This window comes from Prosopis cineraria, unplaced genomic scaffold, assembly GCF_029017545.1.
Source record: "Prosopis cineraria cultivar Desert tree isolate PC_DT_omini unplaced genomic scaffold, ASM2901754v1 PC14, whole genome shotgun sequence".
Taxonomy (NCBI): domain Eukaryota; kingdom Viridiplantae; phylum Streptophyta; class Magnoliopsida; order Fabales; family Fabaceae; genus Prosopis; species Prosopis cineraria.
The window spans coordinates 25,201,476-25,227,517 of NW_026555345.1; the positions used below are offsets into that span (position 1 = coordinate 25,201,476).

General features: G+C 32.8%; 2 protein-coding genes and 1 pseudogene across 3 annotated transcripts; 1 reads left to right on the forward strand and 2 right to left on the reverse strand.

The window, feature by feature from the left end:
* Positions 1-1,666: 1,666 nt before the first annotated feature.
* Positions 1,667-4,437, reverse strand: LOC129293361 (uncharacterized). Of its 2 annotated transcripts, none has more exons than XM_054931283.1 (5): positions 4,196-4,437; positions 4,043-4,092; positions 3,560-3,686; positions 2,597-2,650; positions 1,667-2,443 (listed from the first exon to the last, which is right to left on the reverse strand). In XM_054931283.1, the coding sequence occupies exons 1-5, from the start codon at positions 4,308-4,310 to the stop codon at positions 1,821-1,823; spliced, it is 969 nt and encodes a 322-aa protein (XP_054787258.1). In that variant the 5' UTR covers positions 4,311-4,437; the 3' UTR covers positions 1,667-1,820. The 2 variants fall into 2 exon arrangements, with proteins under 2 accessions (XP_054787258.1, XP_054787256.1); XM_054931281.1 differs by having other exon boundaries at positions 2,546-2,650.
* Positions 4,438-7,327: 2,890 nt separating this feature from the next.
* Positions 7,328-12,895, forward strand: LOC129292595 (uncharacterized; annotated as a pseudogene).
* Positions 12,896-13,140: 245 nt separating this feature from the next.
* Positions 13,141-15,555, reverse strand: LOC129292223 (non-specific lipid transfer protein GPI-anchored 9-like). The gene is made up of 3 exons (XM_054929785.1): positions 15,121-15,555; positions 14,385-14,411; positions 13,141-13,640 (listed from the first exon to the last, which is right to left on the reverse strand). Exons 1-3 carry the CDS (start codon positions 15,482-15,484, stop codon positions 13,510-13,512), a joined length of 522 nt encoding a protein of 173 aa, XP_054785760.1. The 5' UTR covers positions 15,485-15,555; the 3' UTR covers positions 13,141-13,509.
* Positions 15,556-26,042: the final 10,487 nt, after the last annotated feature.

Sequence of the window (26,042 nt, forward strand, 5' to 3'; positions counted from 1 at the left end):
TGTTATAATTTTTTAATGAAAATTTTTCGTGTATAAAAAATATTTAGAAGACAACTTAATTATATAAATTTTGAGTTATTAAAATTATGTAATTAATTTCAAAGTCATATAATCATTTAATAAAAATATAAAATTTTTTAATTTTATTTTTTTAAAAGGAAAAATGTAAGGACTCTAATTTTTAAGGATTAAAAAAAATTTAATTGGTTAAGTTATAAAAAATCAATTAAAATAAACTGAACTGTAAGAACTAATTTAAAATTGAATAAAACTGTAAGGTTTTGCAAATATGTTTTTTTCATACTATAGCTTTGAAAACTTATTAAATGTCATCCTTGATTAAAAATTTATGTAGTATTTTTTTAGGGGGCCGTGTCCTAATTATTTAGAAAATACATGGATAAAATTGTGAGTATAACAATTTAGCAATTAATGAGAAAATTCTCTTAACAGCAGCCATAACTGATTCGTTAACAGGAAATCAGGAATGATACAAGTGACACACTATTCTTAAGGAACACTTTTTTTTGGTAGAATCTTAAGGAACAGTTGGTGAACTTGGATTTTTTTCTTCTCTTTTTTTGAATACAAAGGCAAGCCCAAGCTTGATAAAGTTACGAGAACAAAGACAGATTAGTGCACCTCCAGATTGTTGGAGTTACCATTGCAAGGAGCGAGGTCATCCAAAAAGAAATTAAAAAAGTCCAGCGGGACTTCCAATAAATGGTCGGTTCAAACATTCCGAAATGAATCTGGATTTTCCACAATCAGACCAAAATACAAAGTTTTTATATTTTATTTTATATTTTTTTCTTCGAATTTATCTTTCATGTTTGCATGTGGGGGAGGAGAAATTTGAAAGTTTTGTCTAGCGAATGGGGAATTTATTTAAGACCTGAAAGGAATTTTCTGAAAGGTATCCCTTTACTTGTATAAAATTTTACCTTCCACTGATTCCACGTTGCTCCTGCCAAAATCCATAATTAATATTCAGAAAAATTAATATCTTGATCCTTCAACTTTTAACTTACTTGTAATTCAGTCTCTTAATTGATTCGCTGTGACTCAGTTCCTCAACTTTTAACTCATCTATAATTCAGTCTTTCAACTTTTGACTCACTTATAATTTAGTCCCTCAACTTTTGTTAGTTTTCTTTTTTCATGTTAGCTTAAATCTCACATCAAAGAGCAAGAAGAGGATATTTTAGAATAAAATATAAGTATTTCTTTTATTCCTCTTACTTGATAAGGACAATTTTTTCAAAAAACATTAAAAAATAAAGATCAAGTTATAAGAGAGTCAAAAAATTGAGGGAATGAACTGAGGGATTGAGTTATAACGAGTTACAATGGAGAGACTAAATTACAAGTGAGTTAAAAGTTGAAAGACTAAAAAAATTAATTTTTCCTTAACATCCTTTTAATTTCCTAACTTGTGGATTTTACTAGCACCGTTAGATTGTTCAATTGGCAATAGCCCCAAGAGGTCATAGAAGCTTCAAACCCTTCCTCGAAGTACACGCTTCACTATCGCAGATAACAATCAGAAATAGTGCAAAAAGGCATGGTAAGCCAAATGCTGTGCAGGCCCCAACACCCACACACGCTTCGCTAAAATCATTGGCTTGGCAGCAAACATGCAATGTGAAAACAAACACGTAATGTGCTCATCAAGCTCAGGGACATGCAGCACCACAGGCACTTTTATTTAAACACAAAGCAAGCACTTATTATTCTGGGAGACAGACATTTATGCTCTAACTCTTTGTAGGCAGACCAGGTCTCCAATATCACTCCTAAAAGTAAAGTACTCTACTATTTCACCCAACGGAAAACTCAAACAACATGGAATGTTGGTATTTCTGACCAGGTCGGACGACAACAGATGGGAAATTTGGATGGTTTATGGCATCTGGGAATACCTGTGTCTCCAAGCAGAGCCCTGCATGCTTTCCATAAACAGCACCTTGTTTTCCTGAAACACCATTGACATAGTTCCCCGTGTAAAATTGCATGCCAGGAGCATCTGTCCACAGGTTCAAAACCCTAGAGCTTGAGGGATCCCTCACTTTTGCAGCATGTTTTAAACCCTCCTTCTCATCGCCGCCCTCAAGCACGTAGTTGTGGTCATATCCTATTCCGACCTGATTGATGGTGTCACCTATCCTCTTCTCGGATGTAAAATCAAATGGGGTACCCTTCACTGGCTTAATTTCACCAGTTGGTACAGTATTCTCATCCACAGGAGTGATATGATTAGCCCATATCTGAATTGAATGGTCAAGTATATTCCCCGAGCTGTGGCCTGCTAAGTTCCAGTAAGTATGCTGCGCTAGATTCAAAAGAGTGGGCTTGTCCTTTGGCACTCCTTCCATGTCAAGCCTTAGAGTTGTCTTAGAAGTGAGTGTGTAAGTTACAGTAACAGTGATGTCCCCAGGATAACCTTGTATAAGGAAAAAAGAGAAAAAATATATGAGGAGAAAGAAATCATAAAAGAAAGAGAACAGAGATAGAGATTTTTTTGGGGCGGGGGGGGGTGAGTTACCTTCTTCCCCATCCTTACTGTGATACTTAAAAGTGATCGAAGGGGTTTCACCTTTCTTATATTCAATAACTTCCCACACCTTCTTATCAAACCCCACGTTACCACCTAAAAAACGGAGGAAGGATGGGAGATCAAGAAATGTGCAAAATCACGCAGAACACATGACAATTATATATCATCATTGTAAGAGTGCTCTGTTTAGAAATGAGCAACCTCACTTAGAAAAAGTTACATTTCATGCTCAACTTTTAAAATTTAACTCTTCGTGTTATTAGTATTTAAAGAAAAAAGAAAAGAAAGTTTATGCAAAATCACTTTAACGTTGTCAGCCATTTCTGAGAACATGGAACAGCATGAAATTATCATGAGAACTATTAAAACAGCATTATCAAGAAGTTAGAACCCCAGCCACTATTTCCTCTTCGTTCCTATAATATGCTATATCATATGAGAAGTAATGCTCATAATGTATCAAAGGATGTTCCTCAGTTATCAAGAAAAGACTTCACGAGGAACCAGGATTACAATTCTTGAGGTATGAAGCTATGGATATGTAACTTCAAAACTATCCTCATTGAGCAACACATAAACAACGTAGAGACTTGAGAAAATTGAATCACAGAGAAATGCCAGCATGGACATATCAGAAAACAATACACATGTTCACACACACACACACACGCACAATACTTATTAACATAACATTCATGACATATGTCTGAACTTCCCCGGATTTAAATTATGAAAAACAGTCAAGTTTTTATGTAATAAGAAAAATGTTCGATTTGGAATCATATTACATGATATGTTGCTCATCAAATGCACAGAAGAGGGCAAAACAATTTTTTAATACGGTGAATCAAGATTTGTTCATTTCCAGGGGGAAAGAAAAGCTTCTTCATATTGCCACATCACCTTTTCTCAGTTACTTATAATTTCAAAGTGCGGTAATTTCAATAACCTAAAATTTTTTGGAAATGAATAGCAAAGGCTAAACAGATATATAATTCTTACCATGGAGACTGTTTGGGGGTTTGTTGACAGGCAAAGAGTATTGAACCCCATCAAGTGTAAACTTCCCATCTTTGATTCTGTTGGCAACCCGACCCACAATGCAGCCAAAGTAAGGAGCAACACCGTTCTAGTTGCACCAGGAATTTATTAGAGGGAAAAAGTATCAGAATAAAAGTCAAACAGAACCGGTTCGACTCAACGAATATTCGGTTCTCCAAGACAGAAACTACAAACCAGACATGCGAAATCAATAACCAATACTCCTTTTGTCCCCAATAAACAAAATCATTAACAGAATTTAGAGGATTGGTGAGAAATAAATTACCGTAAGATTATTGCTTATTAGTTCCCATAATTTGATAACAGAAAGAGATACATTTCTCCAACGATTCTCAATGGCTATTAGTCAAGTGAGCTAATCAGGCCAAAATAGATGTACCCACAAACAGTGATGAAACTCAAGAAGGGTTAACGTAATTTTACCAGATACGGATCCACGGAGTCGAACCCGAGAACAACGTCAGACAAGGTTCCTTCAAAATCCAAACAGCAGGACGCGTCAGTAGGATACATCGCAGTAAAAATTGAAATAAGAAAAGGGGGTGGGGGGAAATCACAGGAGCGAGATAGAATCACCATCTTTGCCAGGCACCGACAAGGAAGTGATCGCACATCCGACATTGGTGATGAGGACATGCATGGTTCCATTGTTGAGTTCAAAGAGCTCTGGTTTTTGGTTCTGATCTGCCATTGAAGAGCTCTGAGAGAGAATGGAAAGAGGAACAGCGTTTCAATAAGATGTGAAATCTCGAAACAGAAATGGACGCTATCGATAATGAATCGCCGGTTATCTCTGCAGTGTGCTGGCTGTTACTTGTTCGTCGTCATCACTCATTCGACGGTGGGTCCTTTTATCCGTGTTTTACATAAATATTGATATTATGTTAAGATTAAAAATTATAATTCTAGTGTATCACTGTAATTGATATTATTTTAAAAAATATATAAATTATAATTCATTTGATTGACATGGGGAATTATTAATGAGCTATATTTATGAACAATGTAAATCGATATATGCATGATTGGTTACTTGGCAAATTCTTAGATAAACCAAATATATCACATAATTTAAGTGTGTCTAAATAAAAACGTGATATTTAAAAAATATTAAATATAAATTAATTCTAATATTAATGAGATAGAAAAAAAATGTAAAAAATTAAATATGTATTTTATTATAAGAATAAAATTAATTAAAAAAAGGCACACAAGATTTTATTTAAATTACTTAAAATATTTTAATTATAAAGACTACAAATAATCGAGTGCACTCAATCTCCCTAAATATTTCTCTTTGTTACTTACTTTGAATCATATTTTTTAGAAAAAATTAATGTTTTTATCCTTCAACTTTTAATTTATCTATAACTCAATTTCTCAATTATGACCCATTTTGACTCAATCTCTTAACTTTTGCCTTACTTATAATTCGATCTTTATTTTTTAAATTTTTTTAAAATTATCCTTATCAAATAAAAGGAATAAAAAATAAGAGGAACAAAAAAAATACTCGTATTTTACTCTAAAATACTATCTTCTTGGTTTTTAACATGAGATGTAAGCCAATATTAAACAAGAAAATTAACAAAAATTAAGGGACTAAGTCATAGATGAGTTAAAAGTTGAGAGATTAAATCATAAACGAGTCAAAAATTGAGGAATTAAGTTATAGTGAATCATAGTTGAGAGATTAAGTTATAAGTGACTTAAAAATTAAAGGATTAAAAAATTAATTTTTTTATTTTTCATGAAGGATTAAAGGTTAAAAATGTTCTAGAATTTTTTTTATGAGGAGTGTTTGGTATTTTAATTTTTTTTTTAAATAATATCATCCTGAAACTTAAAAAAAAAATGTCCAATTTTTCCCTAACATCAACTTAGACTAATATTTGATCATCAAATTTTACTTTGACTCCACATATCATCCACACCCCCAAAAAAAAAAAAAAAAAAACTATTCATCTTCTCCATCTTCTTCCTCTAAGCTAGCGAAAGGTCTTGCTAGTGATGCCCATCATCTTCCTGTATGCATTGTTGGTCTGAAGGAAGGAGATGTCATCAAAGCTTATGTTTCCATCTTCCACAAATCCCATGGCCACCATCGAGTTCAAACTTGACACCAATTTTGACAACCTCTGTAGAAGATGAGTGTTTGTTATTGAACCATTTGTCCAAGCAACCTCTGTGGAAGAAATGCTTGTAGGGCTATTCACTCGCCTTCCTTTAAGAAAGATCTTTTAGATCATTTTAGATGTATAAATGGAAAAATTTTATTGAACACCTTTGGACCTGACTTATTAAAAAAGAAAAATATTAAATTTTTGGTATATCATTGTAAGTTGAGAATACTTATTTGATATTTAATTTTTGAAAAAAATGACAAAATTGCCTCCTTATTGAAAGGAAAAAAAATAACATAATCAAGTTAGAGTGTTGTAACGAACAAATAAGTAGGAAAATTAACATTTGATAAGATAATGAATCATATATAGTAAGGTCATGAATAAGTAATCTAAACATGAAATCAACACTTAAAATTTTTTTAAGTTAGAGTGTTGTGACAAATAAATAAAGTGGAGAAATAAACAATATTTGATAGCATAATAAACGACATATAATAAAGTCACAAACAAGTCATCTAAACATAAAAAAAACACTTGTAATTCTTTTAAGCTAGAGTATCGTAACAAACAAGTGAATTAAAAAAATGAATGATATTTGATAGAGCAACGAACCACATATGATACGGTTACAAATAAGTCATTCAAACATAAAACCAACTATGGGGGGCAATCTTGTCATTTTTTTCAAAATTTAATATTAAATCAGTATTCCTAACTCACAATGGCATATCAAAAATTTAGGAGCTTAATAAATTTGATCCAAAAGTCTTTAGTAAAATTTTATCCATAGAACTTCCCCCCCTTTCTATTTAAAATAAGTTACTTTTTCTACCCAAAAAAAAAGTCACTTTTCATTATGGATATTAAAATAATTTATAATGAAATTTAACTCATATTACTTACTAATGTATATGCTATAATATTTATTGATAATAAAATTTAAATATTTTTATTTTGAATATGTTGTTCATTTTCATTGATGATAAAGGTCAAAATGTAATTTAAAATTGAAATATGAAAGAAAAAAGATTCAAAAATTATGGTCAATCTTAGTGTCTATTTTATATATTAAAAATATTAAAACTTGATCAATGTATAAACTAAATTGAAGCAAAGCACCTAAAAATGAAATCAAGCCAAACCAATTTTAATAAAAAAAAATTGATTAAGTATCATTTTTTATACAAACCAAATGATTTAGTTTGATTTATGTTTTGATTAAAACCACAAAACCCAATCAAATCACACATTTGATTACATTTATCCATCTTGATTGTACTTTTGCATCACTCAATCAAATATGACTCAAGCAGACAACTTAGCATTAGTTTAATTTTGAGATAATATAATTTTAGATTCCTACAATTTAAAAAGAATTTAAAATAATAAAAAAATAAAGTATAAAAACTTAAAATATTAAAAAAATACAAAAATTAATAATAAAACATCAGCTTAAAATTATGTTTTTCTTTTAATTTCTTTTGGAGTAAAAACAACTTAGCGTCATTTTGTTTTATTTTTAAAATAACACTCAAACAACAAAATGATACACCAATCCCATGTTTCTTTGCCCCTACCGTCCCTCTCTCCTCAGAAAACGACACACTCACTCTTTTTCTCACTGAGTCATCCGTACACATGGCCGTTTTCTCATCTCATTAGCCTACGCCTCCCTCTCGCTAACCACCTCTCTCTCTCTCTGTCTCTGCGCGCAGTGAAAATCTATCTTCGTTGAGATTCCCTTCTAAATTTTTTTCTCCATGATTATTCCTCTGCATCTATTATGTCTATTCGTGTTTTTCTGTGTGCATAAGTTTTCCTTGCAGTTCGCCGACGACGCTGTTGGCTCTTCTCAGAAAATTCTAATACGACTTTGAAGGCAAAGGGGGTCGCCTTTGTGTATACAAGAAAATGACGATCGTGACTGGAGATCGGTATCTGGAAAAGTTGGTGAAGTTCGTGGAGGAACAAGCTGATCCTCTCATTGAAGGATTTTTGTCGTTGAAGTTCAACCCGGCTGGGCTTCTCTACATCCAATCCAGGCTGGAGGCCTTGCATGAGCTTGAGAGCTTTCTTTCTGGAGCGCCGGTTGACTATTTGCGAGCTTACGTTTCCGACCTTGGTGATCATCGCGCGCTCGAGCAGCTTAGGAGGATTCTGCGGCTTCTCACTTCGCTGAAGGTCGTTTCAATCTTACCATCGGCTGCCAGAGATCCTACATCGTTGTCTTTCTTGCCCTTTGGACGGTTGAAGGTTTTAGAGCTCAGGGGATGTGACTTGTCGACGTCGGCTGCTAAGGGGTTGCTGGAGTTAAGATATACGTTGGAGAGAATCATTTGCCACAATTCCACAGTAAGCGTTACCAATTCTTTTATTTAATTGCTCTTTGGATGATGTAAGAGTTCATTTGGTTGCTAAGAGATCGAGCAAATGTTAGTAGATTGACTGTAGGATAATGTGCATTATGTTGAACAGGGAAAAAAATATCTGACCTCAAATTTTTTGTTTATAGTTTCATCAGCATGTTAAATTTCTCTTATTTGGAAACAGTATTAATGAATTAAATATGACTGTATTTGCTCAACATTTTTAGACTATTACTGATTATTGAATGTAATGGTAACTTGTTTCCCGTACAATAAAGTTTTGCTTTTGGAATTTGAGCATACAATTCTTTTCATTTCCGTAATTTTGTTTTCGCATTGGGAATTCATTGTACAGATTGGATGTATTTTAGGATGCTCTGAGGCACGTATTCGCAAGCAGGATCATGGAGATAAAGGATTGTCCAAAATGGAAACAGCTGTCGTTCGTCTCTTGTGCATGTAATGGTTTGGTTCTCATGGATGAGTCTCTGCAACTTCTTCCTGCAGTTGAAACACTTGACCTTAGCGGGAACAAATTCGCTAGGGTAGATAATCTTAATAAATGCGCTAGCTTGAAGCACTTGGACCTTGGTTTTAATCACTTGAGAACAACTGCGCCATTCAGCAAGGTATATGGTTTTATTACTTTGATTTGTTATATGCATATTGATATTGGATGAAAATATGTCGCTTGGTGTGTTATGTGTGTACATTCTGTTTACTTGTAGATGTGTTATTGGAATTATTTGATCTGGATGGATTGTGGAAAACCAAAAACCTGAGGGATACTTTTTTTTTTTGGTTTTTAATTTAGTAATTGCTCAAAAGGATTGACTTGAGGTGATATTCTATATTTGGGATGGCTTATCCATGTACATGGTATATTGAGATTGTGGGTGTACCAAAGTAGGATTAGGTGGCTGCTGACCTGTGAAGACAATCAAGTTGTTGGACAACAGGCAAGTTGGAGCCTGTCTGTTGTGGAATTGGCCGTGATGCCGCATTGTGACTCAATAAGCTCGTCATTGACTTGGCATCAGTGGATTATCACTATATTTGGTTGTCTTTTTGTATATAAATAATAAACCCAATAGGTTTTTACACTGCACCGCCCATATACTGAAACTGTATGAGGGACAGCCTGAAATTTGATGTTCCAATCACGAGAATGACCAACTATGGCAGGGTGAAATTCTGTGAACTAGTTCTATTGCCAACGGTTCAGTTCCAGATAATCTGTTTCACTGAATTTTACTTTTTAGATTTAATGATTGTGGGAGATACTGAAGAGACTTCCAGTCTCGTATAGTTGGTTAAATATGAGTTGAAGGTAAAGCATGAGTTCTTGAAAACAAATTACAGAGGGGAAAGCAACTTATTTTGGTTTGTATGAGATTATATGATATGTTCATTAGTTTCACGACAATCTCATCATGTACATTCTTAAAAGAAGTGGTTGTGGACACGCAACTGTCTCACGAGGGAAGAAATAGTGATCCATCACAGTTTGTTATGGAAAGTTGACAATGTGCTCATATAATTTAGAGCCAACCCTCTACTTATATTAAGCATGCCTTTTGTGTCATTTCTCTGAATTTCCAATCTGGTTAAATTGAAATTAATTATTTCATTGCTTTAACCAGGTACTTGTAAAGATCAATTAGGTTCTTTTAAGATACTCTTCTTGTAGCTCTGAGTTTTATGGAATGGCTGCTGACTTTTTGGGATTGAAAATTAGCTGGCCTTTCCTTATGGCTTTTTAAAAATTAGTGCTCCTGGAACTGGATGTGCAAGCTCTGAAAAATTTTCAGGTTATAGCTAGGTTGAATATTCTAGAGAGTTACTCAAAATACTTATATGGAATGAAAGCTAACTGTTCGTTGAACAAATTGTTTGCCTCTTTAATGTGTAGCTTTGATTTAAGAATAAGCTCTGGACCCAATACCAGATTCATTGGATCATGCAGGTTTCTTGTCATATTGTTAAACTAGTTTTGAGGAACAATGCTCTTACTACCTTGCGTGGGATTGAGAATTTGAGGTCACTTGAAGGACTTGATGTCTCCTACAATATTATTTCCAATTTATTGGAGCTAGAGTTTCTTTCAGGCCTTGCATATCTTCAAAGCTTGCGGTTGGAAGGAAATCCTTTGTGCTGTGCTCGATGGTACAGAGCATAAGTGTTCAGCTTCTTCACCTCTCCAAAAATAGTAAGTTCTTGAAGAAAAATCAGAGAAATGATGTTCTGATTTCTTAATTATTTAGAATGGATAGCCATATGTAAGCTATACGACAATAAGCCTGAAAGCGGATCACAGGAACAAAATAAGTTTATATAGGAAAAATAGAAGTTACATGAAGTTCAGAAACAAAGTCTGGCTAAAACAGGAAATTGCAGGTCTGGTCTTTTTTAAAAATAACGCACATGTAAAACATGCCCTTAATTAGACCAGAAATGATGAGATCAAATTTGATTTTCAAGTCATCAATAAGTATATCATTTTCAAGTCATAATGAGGAAATCATTTTCAAGTCATAAATGAGGAGAACAAAGTCAAATTTCAACAAGTTCCCCTCAAGTTGAGAACAACTTGGAGTGAACATTGCCTATCTTCTCGTTGTTTTTTTTTAACTGTCTTTTTTATTACTCCTTGCTTCCAAGTCTCTATAATATTTTCCTCCTCCCCTCGTTCTTCCTCACCATACTGTTTTGAGTTTTGGTTTGGCTATTTCATGATTACCACTAATGTATGGGTTTGTTATGTTAACCACCATTCCACCAATATTTGGTTTCCTAATGCCAACCATAAGGAACGATTTTTTTCCCTTTTTTTTTTTCACACTAACCACCAATGTCCAGTTTTCTCATGCTTGCCAACATGTATGGTCATTCATGTTTTGTAGGCTCTAAAACCTTGAACAAAATCTGAGAAATGATGTTTTGATTTCTTAATTCTCAAGCTTTCCGTTCATGTTTTGTATGTTTTACTTTCTGTGCTCAAGCACAGTATGGTCACAACTGAGAATGCGTTCGTAACCACTGACGTTTGTCAGTGCTCTGTTTCTGTATTTATTTATTTGAGATTTTACAGTACCTCATAATTTCAACTGCAGGCATCATTGATATTCAATGTTCAATATAGTCAGAACTTTATGTGGAATTATATTAATATTTTTAACATATTTCTCATGCCAAACTTTTGTTCATTGAGCTGATCAGTTGAAGTTAGGTGATAAAGGAATTAGCACTGAAGATTTTTGGAAGAGACAAATAATAATTACCAGCAAGCGTAAGCAACCTGCCAGCTTTGGGTTTTATTTTCCTGCAAATGATGTGGCTGTAGGGAAGGGCAAAGTAAATAAAATGGTAGGTAATCAGCGTAAATAACTTGTTTTTATCCTCAATTATAACATTAAAATTTGTTCTATTCGCTTTTTTTTTTTTTTTTTTGTGTGTTGCTGACTGCTCATGTTTTGACAAGGAAGTTTGAGGCCGTTTTTTCTCTCTCTAAGTACTTGTCATGATATTCTGGGGAAATTGAATACTATTCATTTTGACCTATTTGGAGACTGATATGTCATTTTAATCCATATTTTCTCTTGAAGCAGAGAAAGGATTCACTTCTTGCTTATATTCAAAGTGGAGATGAGACCGTGAGCATATGCTCTGACCAGAACTCTGTCTCATGTGGAAATGAAAGTCAATGGAGAGATGATCCTCATTTATCTGATGACGAAGTTGAAATATTGGGTTTGATGAATAGAGTTGAAAATATGAACAAAGAGCGTTCTACTCTTGGGTTAAAAGAATTTAAGGAGGGGATGGATATTTCTTGTACAAAGTTTTTGGAATGCATCAAAGAAGGCAGGTCTGCATTGCATACTCAAAATGAAAATTACAGAAAATGTACTTCTCCAGGGGCAACGTGGTGAAGTTTCAAGATATGCCACAGACTCTTTTCAGGTCTCAGGATATGAGAGTAGCCCGAAGACCTCATCTGTGTTCCCTATATCTCCTCCTCATTATCAAGAAGACCTTCTTCACCGTTGGCAATACTTAGCTGAAGAAATTTTCCACCTATCTGTAGATTCTTTTTCAATAACATCTTCTGATGGCAGCACAAGTTGTAGTGAAGTTGACTTAAGAGACTTTGAGCCATCAGTACTGGAAACTGATAATTTCTCCAATGAAAATTATGTTGAAGGCAGTTTTAATGGACATGGATCAGTAGATCTGCTTGAGGTCAAGTTTTGCAACCAAAGCCATGGAATTTCTCGTGAAGGAAAAAATGTTATTAATCTGTTTGATTCATCTGGTGACCAAACTGAACAATGTTCCTGTGATTTTGTTGCTAGTGCTGACATTGGTGAGAGTACCTCTTTGACTAACCAAGAGGCTAACAAGTTGAAGAATAGAAAATGCAGAAAGAAAGCCAAGAGAAGAGTTGTTTCAATCTTAGAAGAATTTTGAGATACCATTGTATGTATTTCTGAAAGTAAATTCAAACAAGAGCAGATTAAGCAAAGGCAGAAGCCAGAAAATTTCATGAAAAAACTGGGTTTTGACGAAGTGTCTGATTTTTATTTTTTTATTTTTTGGATGCCAAAGTTATCCCTATAGCCAGCATCAACCTGCATTTACTGAGGCTCATTATTGTGCTCAAGAGAATGATGATTTTATTGTGAGGCTCATGAAATCTGTACTCATTGTATGCCCTATAATTGTGTCTTTTCAGAGGGATTTGGTACATAAAGAAAGGTAAATTACACCAGTTTTGTATTCAACTGCTCTCAAAGTTTTACTGAATATGTGTGTGTCTTAATGCCCATTCTGAAAAATTAAAGTGGATTCGACATTTACGCAGAGCTCAAAATGAGTTGCATTGTTCACAGCTTATGAATAATATATTTTCTATGATTTTTATTGATGTTGTGATGTGATGATTATTGATTAGGATGTAAAAAATATATGAAATTCTTTTAGGAAATACGAAAAAAAAATTCCCCCAAGCAAAAGTTGGCTACAAATATAAAAGTAATCATATGATCGTATTCATTTATCATAAAATTAATTACACAGCACTCTTCATTCATGGTGCCTAACTATCCCATCAGCAAAACTAGGATTTGAACAGTCCTTTCTCTTCATGAAAGAACCAACCCAGAAATAAATGTATACAGAAACTTCTTCCCTTTCCTTCCCTGATCAATTTCAAGTATAACTCCAATCCAGATTCTCTGCATTAATTCATTAAGTAATTGCATATGATACATTCTTAAAGAGATCAAAAGAAATGCGGAAGTCGGTGTCAGGAGAAATAAATCCCATACTGGTATGTGATTTGTATAAATGTTGAGAATCCAATTAATTTAAATTAGCTTAGTCTCCAAGAACTTGTCTAAACCCAGCAATGTGCAGAAAAAACTGAAGCAAACATCAAAACAAGGCCATAGGGAGTAATCACTGTGATTGAACTTGCTGAGTTTGATGCTTTTTCCTCAGTGTCTGCCGCAGTTAGGTTTAGGCCACCTGAAATATATCAAATAATTACAGAGCTTGTCATTACATTTTTGTGTCAATAAGATAAGACATGTATGGGTTTAGTTATATATTCTATTGAAATTGTATCTCCATGACACGTCTTACAACTCTTCTGAACAGATTTTCTCTGTATTTTAATGGAAGAATGTGATGAATGAACAGCATCTCAGCTTTTTATCCTCATATATAAGGGAAACAAATCTTTTCCACAGTTTTGAAATTATGCTGTCTTCCTATTCAAATTTGTTCCATTAGCTTGATGAAAAACCTTAAAATTTATTGATTCTGTCCAAAAATTTAATAAATTTTTAACTTTGTCCTAATTTGGGAAGGAATGAATGATAATTCCAAGAGAATTTTCAATAACGTACACCAACATTTCATGGGAGTAAAAAGGAAAACATTTGATAAAAAATTAATAGCATGCTTTATAATTAGGATCGAAAAAATTCATCTCTCTTTGCTTTATAAATGAAACTGAAGGAAGTAGTACATTACATATGTTAATATAAGTGGCATCATTAGCCACCAAAGACTGGCCCACATGGTAAAAACATTAACGGGGCAAGGTATGGGTAAAAGGGCTGTGTTTCAAGATCAAAATGCTTTTTGGTTTCTTTCTTAGTCATTAAATCAAGCCAATCGATCAGATTTTAAAATGAAGAACACAACAAAATTTTATGTCTGATAGGAAGAAGTTTATATTATGATAAAAAAAAAAAAGAAACATACTGGGTGAACTAGTTGATGAGCTTGCATCTGCAATGAAAAAGCAACAAAATTAGTGTTAAATAAAGTCAGATCATCTGAGTTACAGATAATGAGAATTATCTGAAAGTGTTATTGAGATATGTCATCCAGAAATTTGATCCCTATTGAATTATCCGTTAGTGTAATCATTGAGGCTTCAAGAAACTAGTTTTACCAGCAAATTTACTCTTCAATATGACTAAGATTCATGATTGTGAGTAAATTATATGAAATTTCTTTGAACTTTGCTGAAGTTACACGTATAGATGTGCTCTCTATTTTTAAAATTTATACAAATTTTTTAAAAGAAAGAACAAAAAGTAAATTACATGGCGACTCTCCCTTCTTTTTTTTTTTTTTTTCCAAAACTTGCATAAACATGTCCTAAAATGCATATCATCTCTAATGAGTTTGTTGAATTCACAAAAATCTTGTCTTAATAGTTTTTAATAGAGTTTGTGAATTTTTAAAAAAAATTAAGAAGAGGTCAATATGCATAATCAACAGAACTCATGAGAAGTGTGTAAGTCTAAAAAACAAAGTGAATATTATATTGGTGTAATATTAATAAAAACCAAGAAAGGTCTTACATACATATTGTGAAAAAATATATATATATATATATATATATAAAACAAGAAATATAAAGTTATAACCCTAAAAAACACAGATTTATCATTACACACACACATATAGAAGTTGAAATTGTGATCGATACCTTTGTTGCATTTGGAAGCATCATCATCTAAACCACAGGCCTTGGGAAGTTTCAAGGCATCATCTCTGGTAGCGTTGATGGACTGAAGCATTTCAGGGCTGTTAAACACATTACAGAGACACTCCAAGTCCTTGGCGATCATGTCCTTCAACGGCTGACAGCAGGTCTCCGGTGGCGTCCCCGACTTGGCCCCCGGCGACTTCAGGTACGGCTCACAAGGACCCAGCTTCTCCACGCACTGCATGTTGCCTAAAGACAGGCTTGGATCAAGAAGCTGCTGAGACAAACCCAGATGAAACATGAGGAATAAGAATGAGACAATCATCATGTTGGACTTGGAGTAATAATCATAATAATTTTCCATGGAAGAAGAAGATATGATTGATGAATATGTTCGTTGTGGAATTGGAGAGGGAAGAGAATGATGAAGAATGAATGAATGACTTCCCTGGAGGCTGCTGTACAAAGGAGGGTTGGTTATATATGATCCATTCGTTGAAGGAACTTTCTATTTTTATTTGAGAGGCAATGACTTGACTTCAACTCTTGAACCAACCAATTAATTTTATTTTTGAACTTGCTATTTTAACTTGCTAGATAATTAATTAAGTTGGCCCAAAAAAAAGAGTGAAATTTTAACCACATGATCACAGATTGAAATATCATACTGTTGCACTTATTAATATTTGGGAAAAATGATAGTTAGATCCTAAAACATTAAATTAGTATTAGTTAAGTTCTCAATAAATTTTTTTAAAAAATAAGTTGAAAATATCATACTAAATTGTTACAAATTCAAAAGTTTCAATTGTAAATAAATATTTGAATATTAAATATAACTTTTAGATTTTTGTAGAAAATTTTATTAAAGATCTAACTATCATTAATTTATTGTTATAGAACCTAATTGTCATTCTACCTAATATTTTCACCAAATATTTTTATCCAACAGTATGATGAAACATCTGTTTTAGCCAATAAACATCGATGAAGATAAGAGGTGACCTGTGGGGTTTGAGTCTTTATATATTTTTGGAATAAGGCCACTCTTCCATGACATTGTCGTCATTATTTCTAATTTTAGAATCGGAGACAACAAAGGGATATTAAAACACACACACACACACATCAATACTGATCTATAAAATTTAATTTATTATAAATCATAAACAATGCACAATGAAGTTCATTTTTTAAAAATTAATTTAAAGACAAGTATTAACATATATTTTTAACTAAGATTTTTTTTTTGGGGCTAGCAGAGAAGAAATTTTATTAAACAAAACTTAGGCAAAATTAATTAGCCTATAGCAATTTACAATTGATAGTCTTCGTAAGGCAAATGGCCTGTTTCCACTGAATGAAGAGACCATTGTAATTGTAGGCTGTTAGCTTGTGCTTGAATTTGGATGTATTTGTCCGTTATCAGAAAGTTGTACAAAGATGTAACTGCATGTGTACAGTCTTAGTTACTCACTTTATATGTTAAGTTGGTTGAAGGGTTCAATTTTTCTACTTCAAAGTCTCTCTCTCTCTCTCTCTCTCTCTCTCTATATATATATATATATATATATATAAATCGTTGAAGAATGTGCCTATAGAAATATACAGTCTTAGCGGAGGCGGCTTCACTGAACAATGCTTAAGACAACGATTAAGCATTAACGATCGAGGACAACGAATTTAGATATCTTCTTTTGCCATTTATACATACATACATATATATATATATATATATATATTTGAAAGGTTCTTGCACTGATTTTTATATTAATTTCAGGGTGCTTCCATTTTTACTTTTCACATTAGTGGATCTTTTTGGAAGGACTTGAATAAAAGGAGAGTAGTAATAAACTTGTCTACCTATACGTCAGCTTTAACAACGACGAAGATAATGACCGTATTCATGTAAGATATTGCTTACAGATCCAAAAACAAGAACTAATACATACTGACTTTTCTGAGATAGACACCATCTTTCTTTTGCTTTAAAACATATCTATACAGGATTGAGGTATATAATGTGTTCTTAATGCTCACTGTAATGTCTCAAGTTTTTAATTTTATTTTTCTTTTTTTTAAATCATTACATTCTATTTAAAATAAAAGACATTTGAATATCTTAAAGTTTTAAAATGATGAAAATTTATATTTTTTATAATTTTTAAAGAAAAATATTAGAATTGTATCCTTTTATTTTTGAAAAATTATAAAAAATATAAATCTTTACCATTTTGAGACTTCAAGATCTTTATATGTCTCTTATTTTAAGTAGAATTCACTGATTCAAAAAAATGAAAAAAAAATTGAGAACTTCAAACATTACAATTGACATTAGATAATAGCATATTAGAGACTCCCAACCCATCTATACGTTGGGTGAAAAATCAAAAACCCTTTATTTTCAGCTTTTAGGTCAATTTTTTTAAATGAAAACCTGCATCCTTGTCTCTCTCTCTCTCTACATATCTATCTATCTATCTGTATATCAATTATTAATACGAAACGAGTTGGGTTCGATATATTACAAGAATAACAAGCATATCAGGACTTGCACTCTATCAAGATCTCTGCGTACTCGTTAGTCAATACATCATATAATTTTAATATATCATATATATACATATATATATGTAGATTCTTCGTCATCCTACTGTCTTAAGTATATAGATCATCATGAAGAATCCAATCTAATTAAGTTTGACCATAATTACTTCCATGAAGACGACAGAATCACAAGATGCTTAATTTTCTCTAGATAAATGCAAAAGGTTAAAATATATTCTCTCCGTTCAAAAATTTAAGATATTTTTTAAAAAGTTAAATATTAAAAAAATATAAGATATTTTTAATTAATCTTTTAAGGTATAATTATTGCCTTTTTTCAAAAATGTCCTTATTGATAATAATTTATATTTATTATAGGATATTTAATAGAAATAAATATGAAAAATAGGATTAGTTTAAAAATAGATAACTACTTTATTGAAGGTTGAGGTTTAATTAAAAATGCTTACATTTTTTAAAGGAGGGAGTATTTTAGATCTTTTAATTTTATATGAAATTTCAATTTGGTCTCTTAATTTTATGGAGTATATCTTTAGTTATTTAACTCTAATATCATTAGTTTTAAATGATTATTTTTTTGTATCAATTATTAATATTTTTAAAAATTAAACTTAATAAGTTAACATTTGATAATATTTTGTCAATATTTAAAAATTTAATATAATTTTTTTTGGTGAAGAAACTAACGGTGTTGGATTAAAAAATTAAAAATATATTTTATAAAATTAAGAGATTAAAATAAAATCTTATGTAAAATTAAGAGACTAAAAACATATTTAATCAACGTAAAAATATTCTCTTCCTGCTTGAAAAGTCGTGAATTTTGATAGCTTACCTGAACTTACCTTGTTGTAGATATTTAGCTAGAACCTTGTCATTTTTACATCAAAATCCAACACTATTTTCATAGTTTCATCAGGCTGGTTCTACCTCAAAGCTCGCCCCCATCAACAACATCGATCAAGCTGCCCCAAAATAGAGGGAAAAAAATTTAGTAGATATATTATATATACAAGACGCGCGATATTGGCGCGGCTCAATCAAACCATAGAATCAAGTCTTTGTTCGATGCTACGATTGGTTTGAACCGTCCCAATACCTCGAGTTAGTGTACGCCTCTTATTTTCCCCCCTTCCTTTTCGCTATTGATGAGCAATATAGTCCACTTCACAGTGTACAAAATGAATGTGCTCCGCAGGGTGTGTGTGTGTGTGTGTCCTCTATATATAGCTTAATTAACAAGCATGTGTGTGTAGGTGCATCTTCTTATGAACGGGCTAAATCATAAGTTGACGAATGGGAAAAGACAGAGAGAAAGATTCAAGCCAAAATGTGTTATGAGCAGCTGATATCTCAATGAGCACCGGCCAAGCTTTAACTTTAATTAATTAATCTACTTAATAATTCATTTTCATGCACATATATAATTTAATTTTAATTTACAGTTCTAGTTTTTATTTGATTTCTGGCCGGCTTTTGATCACCCAAATGTGAATTTTGTTTTCAATATAATCGTCTTTGACACCTTGCTAACTCCTCGAACATTGTATGTATATATAAATCAATTACGCACTCTTTGGTAGAGCACTTTTTTAATAATATAACTTTGTAGCGAGTGAATGTAAAAGAAATCAAGTTTATATTTATGTGACAGTAAATGATGGACCCCATGACATGGATGACATAGCATTAATGACAACGAAGGTTGAGGATGGTAATCATGAGCATGATGACATGGAAAGAGCCCAATACTTTCACTCCAACGTACCTAAAAATCCATTACAACATATTGGAGGTCCAATGACAAGAGCTCAAACTAAAACCATGAAGCAAGCTTTGTTCAGTCTTGTGCAAGAAGTTCAAGAGCTTGGAGAGCATTGGGGCACTCCTTTCAAGCCCAAAGGAGAGCATCTATACATGTATAATATACTTAAGATCTAAACTCATGAAGAGTCAAACCCAAGAGATGCAGACCTTAACCTAATGCAAGGAAGACTGCAAGTTGAGCCTCTTGCAAGTAAGGAGGCATGAAACCCTAGTGAAAAAATCAAGAGTGGCGTGATTTTAAATCCTTTATGATCCCTTGATTGTCTCCTAAATTATTTCCTATTTTAATGGTCCTTTGGTTTGATTTCCTATTTTGAGTCTAGTCAAAGGTTAGAATTAATTATAGTATTAATTTCTAAATTTTGTAATCCCATAATTTTAGGATCACATTTTCTAAATTATGTGACTGAATATTTTATCATTATTTTTTCTTTTACTATTAGAAAATTATGGTTTTAATTTTAGAAAATATTTTTCTCAATGAGCCTATATAAATTAGGCATGCTCCCTCTTGTAAACAAAAAAGAAGTTGAATAAAATTATTCATTTTAGAGTTTACAACTCTTGTGAGCCTTAGTGCTTTATGATGGCATCTCGTGTGAGAAACAGATTGTGATCAAAAGTATGGTCAACTCTTATGGTGTCTTCAAAGGGTGAGATTCCTAAAGGCAAATGCTTTAAAGGATCTTCTTTTTGATCATTATCCCATTATTTATTTCATATCTTTCTTTATTTTCATCATAAATTTCATCTCTTTCTTTTTGATTCTTGTGTTTTGTTGTGTCAGGATTTTGTCCCTAAACTAGCATGATTCTGCTTCTTTGTTCTCTATCAGATTGGCATCAAAGCTTTGGTTGTTAGTTTTGGTTCAAATTCTTGTCCTTTCTTTTTTTTTTCATCTTAAGTTATTTCTTTTTGTGATCATCTCTTATCTATCCCATCTACTTCTATCTTTTGGTTTTTCTCTTCTTCATCTTTGTGACTTTTTCATCTTATGTGAGTTTTCATTTTATTAGCCTTCTAAAAAAAAAGAAAAAACCTAGAAATTTGTGGAAAAAAGGGCAAAAAAGTGTTAGTGTGTTGAAAAAAAGAGAAAAAAATTTAAAAATTCAAAAAAAAATTACAAAAAAAATGTATTGCTGTGAGTTATGACTGTAGAAAAGGCTATTCTTGAACTTCAAGTCACCAAGAGGTTGCCTAAAGAGCAAAGTCAATTTGGGTGATAAGAAAGTCTTATACATTGATCACTTTCTTATTTTTAATTTTTGGTAGCACTTTTCAAATTCTCTATTCTCTTATTTGCTATTTGTGCTACTCTCTTATTTTATTTAGTTTTCTATTTTTGTCTTTGAGTATTTGACTCTTTGACTTTTATTTATTTCTTTCTTATTTTTGTTGTCACGGGTGGTTTTTCCTTTAGTAAGCTTAATTTTATTTGAAAATTTTGCTTTCCTATTTGTTTCAAAATTGCAAAAAAAAAAAAATCCTCTTTTCATCTTGTGCTTGTTTTCTAGTTTCCTTAATTTAGAAGATAATTACTTGATTGTTTCTTAGTTTCTTGATTTGTGTTTGGTTTCACCATTGGATTCTATCCACAAACTTAGTGAGTGGTAAAAGGCAAGTGTGCTTTTCATCATTAAAAAAAAGCCATTAATTTTTTTTTGTGAAACACAAGTGACTTTATTTATCTTGAGAGTAAACATGTGAGTTTGTGTGTGTGAGGACCCATTTTTATCTTATATGGTTTTCTAGTGCTTCTGTGAACATGAGTAACAAGGATGAATCCCCTATTATTGATATGAACTCTGTTTTAGAACTTATCAAAACACAGTTGCAGCAGTTTCACTTAGAACTTGATCATAGGTTCCATAAAAAGGATAAAGATGAGCTGGAGACTTCCTCTTCTAAAGGAAAGAAGCGTGAGATCCCCAGTGATGATGAAGAGTATGAAGAGCCCCCTTCTCCTAAGGGAAAGAAATCTTCAAAGCGTGATGTTGACTTATCGGATCAAAAAGTAAAGTATCCCTCATTCAAGGGTAGTAACAATCCAAAAAAATACGTTGATTGGGAAATAAAGATGGACCAAATCTTTATGACTCTTGATTTGCCTGAGTCAAGGAAGGTAAAAACTGCTTCTTTGAATTTCACTGACTATGCTTTTTATTGGTGGCAAAATTTACAGTACAAAAGAAGCCAACTTAGGAAAAAGCCCATTAAAATGTGGGAGAAGCTTAAAAGGTACTTGAGAAAGGTTTATGTCCCCAGCTACTACTACACAAAGCTGAATAGAAAATTGAGAATATTTTCTCAAGGATCTATGACAGTGGAGGAGTATGTGCACGAGTTGAATATCTTAAAGTTTCGTGCAAACATTTAAGAAAATGAATATGAAGCAATGTTAAGAATTATGGATGGCTTGAGGCCAGAGTTGAGAGATAAGCTTGACTTGTACACTTTTGTGGACAAGGAAGGGCTCATACATAAGGCTATAAAATTGGAGCAGAGAAATAAGAACAAACATTCCAAGTCCTCTTGAAAAGACTCCAAGGCAACTTTCAAATGGAAGGATTCCAAAGCTAAAGATACATCCCAGGCCAAGGAAGAAATAAAGACCAAGTATAAGGGTAAAACTTCTAATCCTAAACCTTCTTCTTATTCATCTAACACTTCTCCTATTAAGTGTTTCAAATGTCATGGTATGGGCCACATGGCGAGAGATTGTAGCAATAAAAGAGTTATGATTTTGAGAGATGATGGTAGCTATAATAGTATGCATGAAAGTGATAAAGATGATGCTGATAATGTTGATGATGATTCTACCTCCCATAAATCAAATGATGAGCTTGAATGCAATGGTGTAGTTGACTCTATCTTGGTGGCAAGAAGAGCTCTCAATATTCAACCAAAGGAGGATGATGAACATGAGCAATATGGGCATATTTTTCACACTAGATGCTTCATCAAAGAGAAAGTGTGTAGCATGGTAATTGATGGTGGTAGTTGCACTAATGTAGCTAGCACTTTACTTGTAGATAAATTATCTCTGCCATTAATTCCACACCCTAAGCCCTACAAATTGTAATGGTTGAATGATTGTGTTGAGATTAGGGTTTTTAAGCAAGTGTTAATTACATTCTTTGTTGGGGTTTATACTTGTGATGTATAATGTGATATAGCCCTTATGCTTGCTGGACACTTATTATTAGGTAGGCCTTGGCAGTTTGATAGTAAGACTACTCATGATGGTTTTAGAAATTATTACAAGGTGCCTTTTAAAGGCAAGACTGTTGTATTAAATCTTCTTAGGCCCATCCAAGCCTATAAAGATCAACTAAAGATTACTTAAGATTAAAAGCAAAGGAGAGATCTCCTTGATTGTGGTATGAGTGAGAGAGAAAAGAAAGAGAGTATTACTTTACTTGAAAATCAATCAAAAGAGAGGAAAAAGAGTAGTGAGAAGGTGAGAAAAGAAAAAAATAAAATGGTAGGAGTGAAGGAAAATAGTGAAAAGAAAATATTATTGTGTGGGAAAAATGAGATTCAAGAGGCTTTGATGAGTGAGCAAGCTCTTATTGTAATTTTTAAGAATATTTATTTTTCTACCAATACTCTTGACCCCACTTTGCCTTTTAGTGTTGTCTCTTTATTACAGGATTATGGAGATCTATTCCCTGATGAAATTCCTAATGGACTCCCTCCCTTAAGAGGAATTGAGCATAGGATAAATTTCTTGCCCGGAGATGCTATTCTAAACAAGCCTGCTTATAGGACTAACCCTAAAGAGACTAAGGAGATCCAGCGTCAAGTAAAGGAATTGATGATGAAAGGCTTTGTGCGTGAGAGCCTTAGCCCTTGTGCTGTCCCTGTTATCTTGGTGTCAAAAAAAGACGGATCTTAGAGGATGTGTGTTGATTGTAGAGTAATCAACAAAATCACTGTAAAGTATCGTTACCCTATCCCTAGACTTGATAATATGCTTGATGAATTGCATGGTCCTTCTATCTTCTCTAAAATTGATCTTAGAAGTGGTTATTATCAAATTCGTATGAAAGAGGGTAATGAATGAAAAACTACCTTTAAAACTAAATTTGGATTATATGAATGGTTAGTTATGTCTTTTGGTTTGACTAATGCTCCTAGTACTTTTATGACATTAATGAATCATGTTTTTAGAAAATTTATAGGCAAGTTTGTTGTGATTTACTTTGATGATATTCTGATTTATAGTAAATCTTTGACTGATCATATGAATCATCTTAAAAATATGTTTGACATCTTGAGGGAATATAAGCTATAGGTTAATTTTTAAAAGTGTTTCTTTTGCACAGACTCTGTTATCTTTTTGCGATTTGTTGTTGGATCACAGAAAATTCGTGTGGATGAGGAGAAAGTTAAGGCTATTTGTGAATGGCCAACCCCTAAGAACGCAAGTGAAGTGAGAAGCTTCTATGGCTTGGCAAGCTTCTATAGGAGATTTTTTAGAGATTTCTCTAGCATTGTTGCCCTTCTTAATGAACTTTTTAAGAAGAATGTGACTTTCAAATAGGGTGAGATATAAGAAAGGACTTTTCAAACCCTAAAAGATAAATTGATTAATGCCCCTTTACTTGTTTTTCCTAATTTCTCTAAAGCATTTAAAATTCAATGTGATGCTTTTGGCATTGGTATAGGTGCTGTTTTAATGTAAGATTCTAAGCCTATAGCTTACTTCAGTGATCATGGCGCAACTTTGAATTATTCCACCTATGATAAAGAGCTTTATACTCTAAAGAGGGTCTTAAAAACAAGGCAACATTATTTGTGGCCCAAGGAATTCATCATTCATTCTGATCATGAAAGTTTAAAGTTTCTCAAGTCTCAAGGTAAGTTAAACAAGAGACATGCTTGCTAGATGAAATTATTAAAACCTTTCCTTATGTGATTAAGCATAAGCAAGGTAAAGAAAATATCATTGCTAATGCCATATCTCGAAAGTATACATCACTTTCCTATTTGCATGCTCAATTACTTGGCTTTGAGATTCTAAAAGATCTTTATAAAACTGATTTTGATTTTGAAAATATTGAGAAATCTTGTCAAAATCATGGATCTGGTGATTTCTTTAGATTTGATGGATTTCTTTTTAAGAAAAATAAATTATGCATTCCTATTTGTTCTATGCGTGAGTTACTTACTAAGGAAGCACATAGTGGTGGTTTGATGGGACACTTTGGTGTAGAGAAAACTTTAGCTATTTTGTCTGATCATTTCTTTTGGCTTCACATGCGGAAAGATGTCATATCTGTTTGTGATAAATGCATTAAATGTAGACAGGCAAAATCTAAGGTCCAACCTCATGGACTTTACTCTCCTTTACCTATCCCCTCTTACCCTTGGAAACATATCTCTATGAATTTTATAATTGGATTGCCTAAGTCTTCTGCAGGTAAAGATTCCATATTTGTTGTTGTCGACAAGTTCTCTAAGATGGCACACTTTATTGCTTGTGCTAAGACTAATGATGCTGTTAACATTGCTGATTTATTCTTCAAAGAGATTGTTCGTTTGCATGGTTTACCTACGACTATTGTGAGTGACAAGGATGTAAAGTTTCTTAGTCACTTCTGGTGTACCCTATGGTATAAATTAGGGACCAAGTTACTTTTTTCACTACTGTCCATCTACAAACTGATGGTCAAACTAAGGTAGTTAACAGAACTATGACTATACTATTAAGAGCAATAATTCAAAAGAATTTGAAGAATTGGGTGAATTATTTACCTTATATTGAATTTGCTTACAACAGGGCTGTTCATTCTTTTACTTCTTATTCTCCATTTGAAATTATTTATGTTTTCAATCCATTATCTCCTATTGATATTTTACTTTTGCCTTTCTCTGAGCATGCTAACACTAATGGCAAGAAAAAAGCTAAGCTTGTGCAGGACTTACATGCTAAGATTAAAGCAAACATAGAGTGAAAGAATAAGCAATATGCCCAGCAAGCTAATAAAGGCAGGAGACGTGTGATCTTTGAGCCTGGAGATTGGGTTTGGTTACATTTAAGGAAAGAGAGTCCTAATCAAAGGAAGTCCAAACTTCAAGCTCGAGGAGATGGACCTTTCCAAGTTTTAAAAAGAATTAATGATAATGTTTACAAAATTGATTTGCCTAGCTCTTATGGCAATATTAGTGCCACATTTAATATTTTTGATCTCTCTTTATATGATTCTACAGATTCGAGGACGAATCCTTTCCAACTAGGAGGGAATGATGGACCTCATGGCACGGATGACATAGCATTAATGGCAACGAAGCTTGAGGATGGTAATCATGAGCATGATGATATGAAAGGAGCCCAATACTTTCAATCCAACGTACTTAAAGACCCATTACAACATATTGGAGGTCTAATGACAAAAGCCTGAACTAAAGCCATGAAGTAAGCCTTGTTTAGTCTTGTGCAAGAAGTTTAAGAGCTTGAAAAGCATTGGGGCACTCCTTTCAAGCCCAAAGGAGAGCATCTATACATGTATAATGTACTTAAG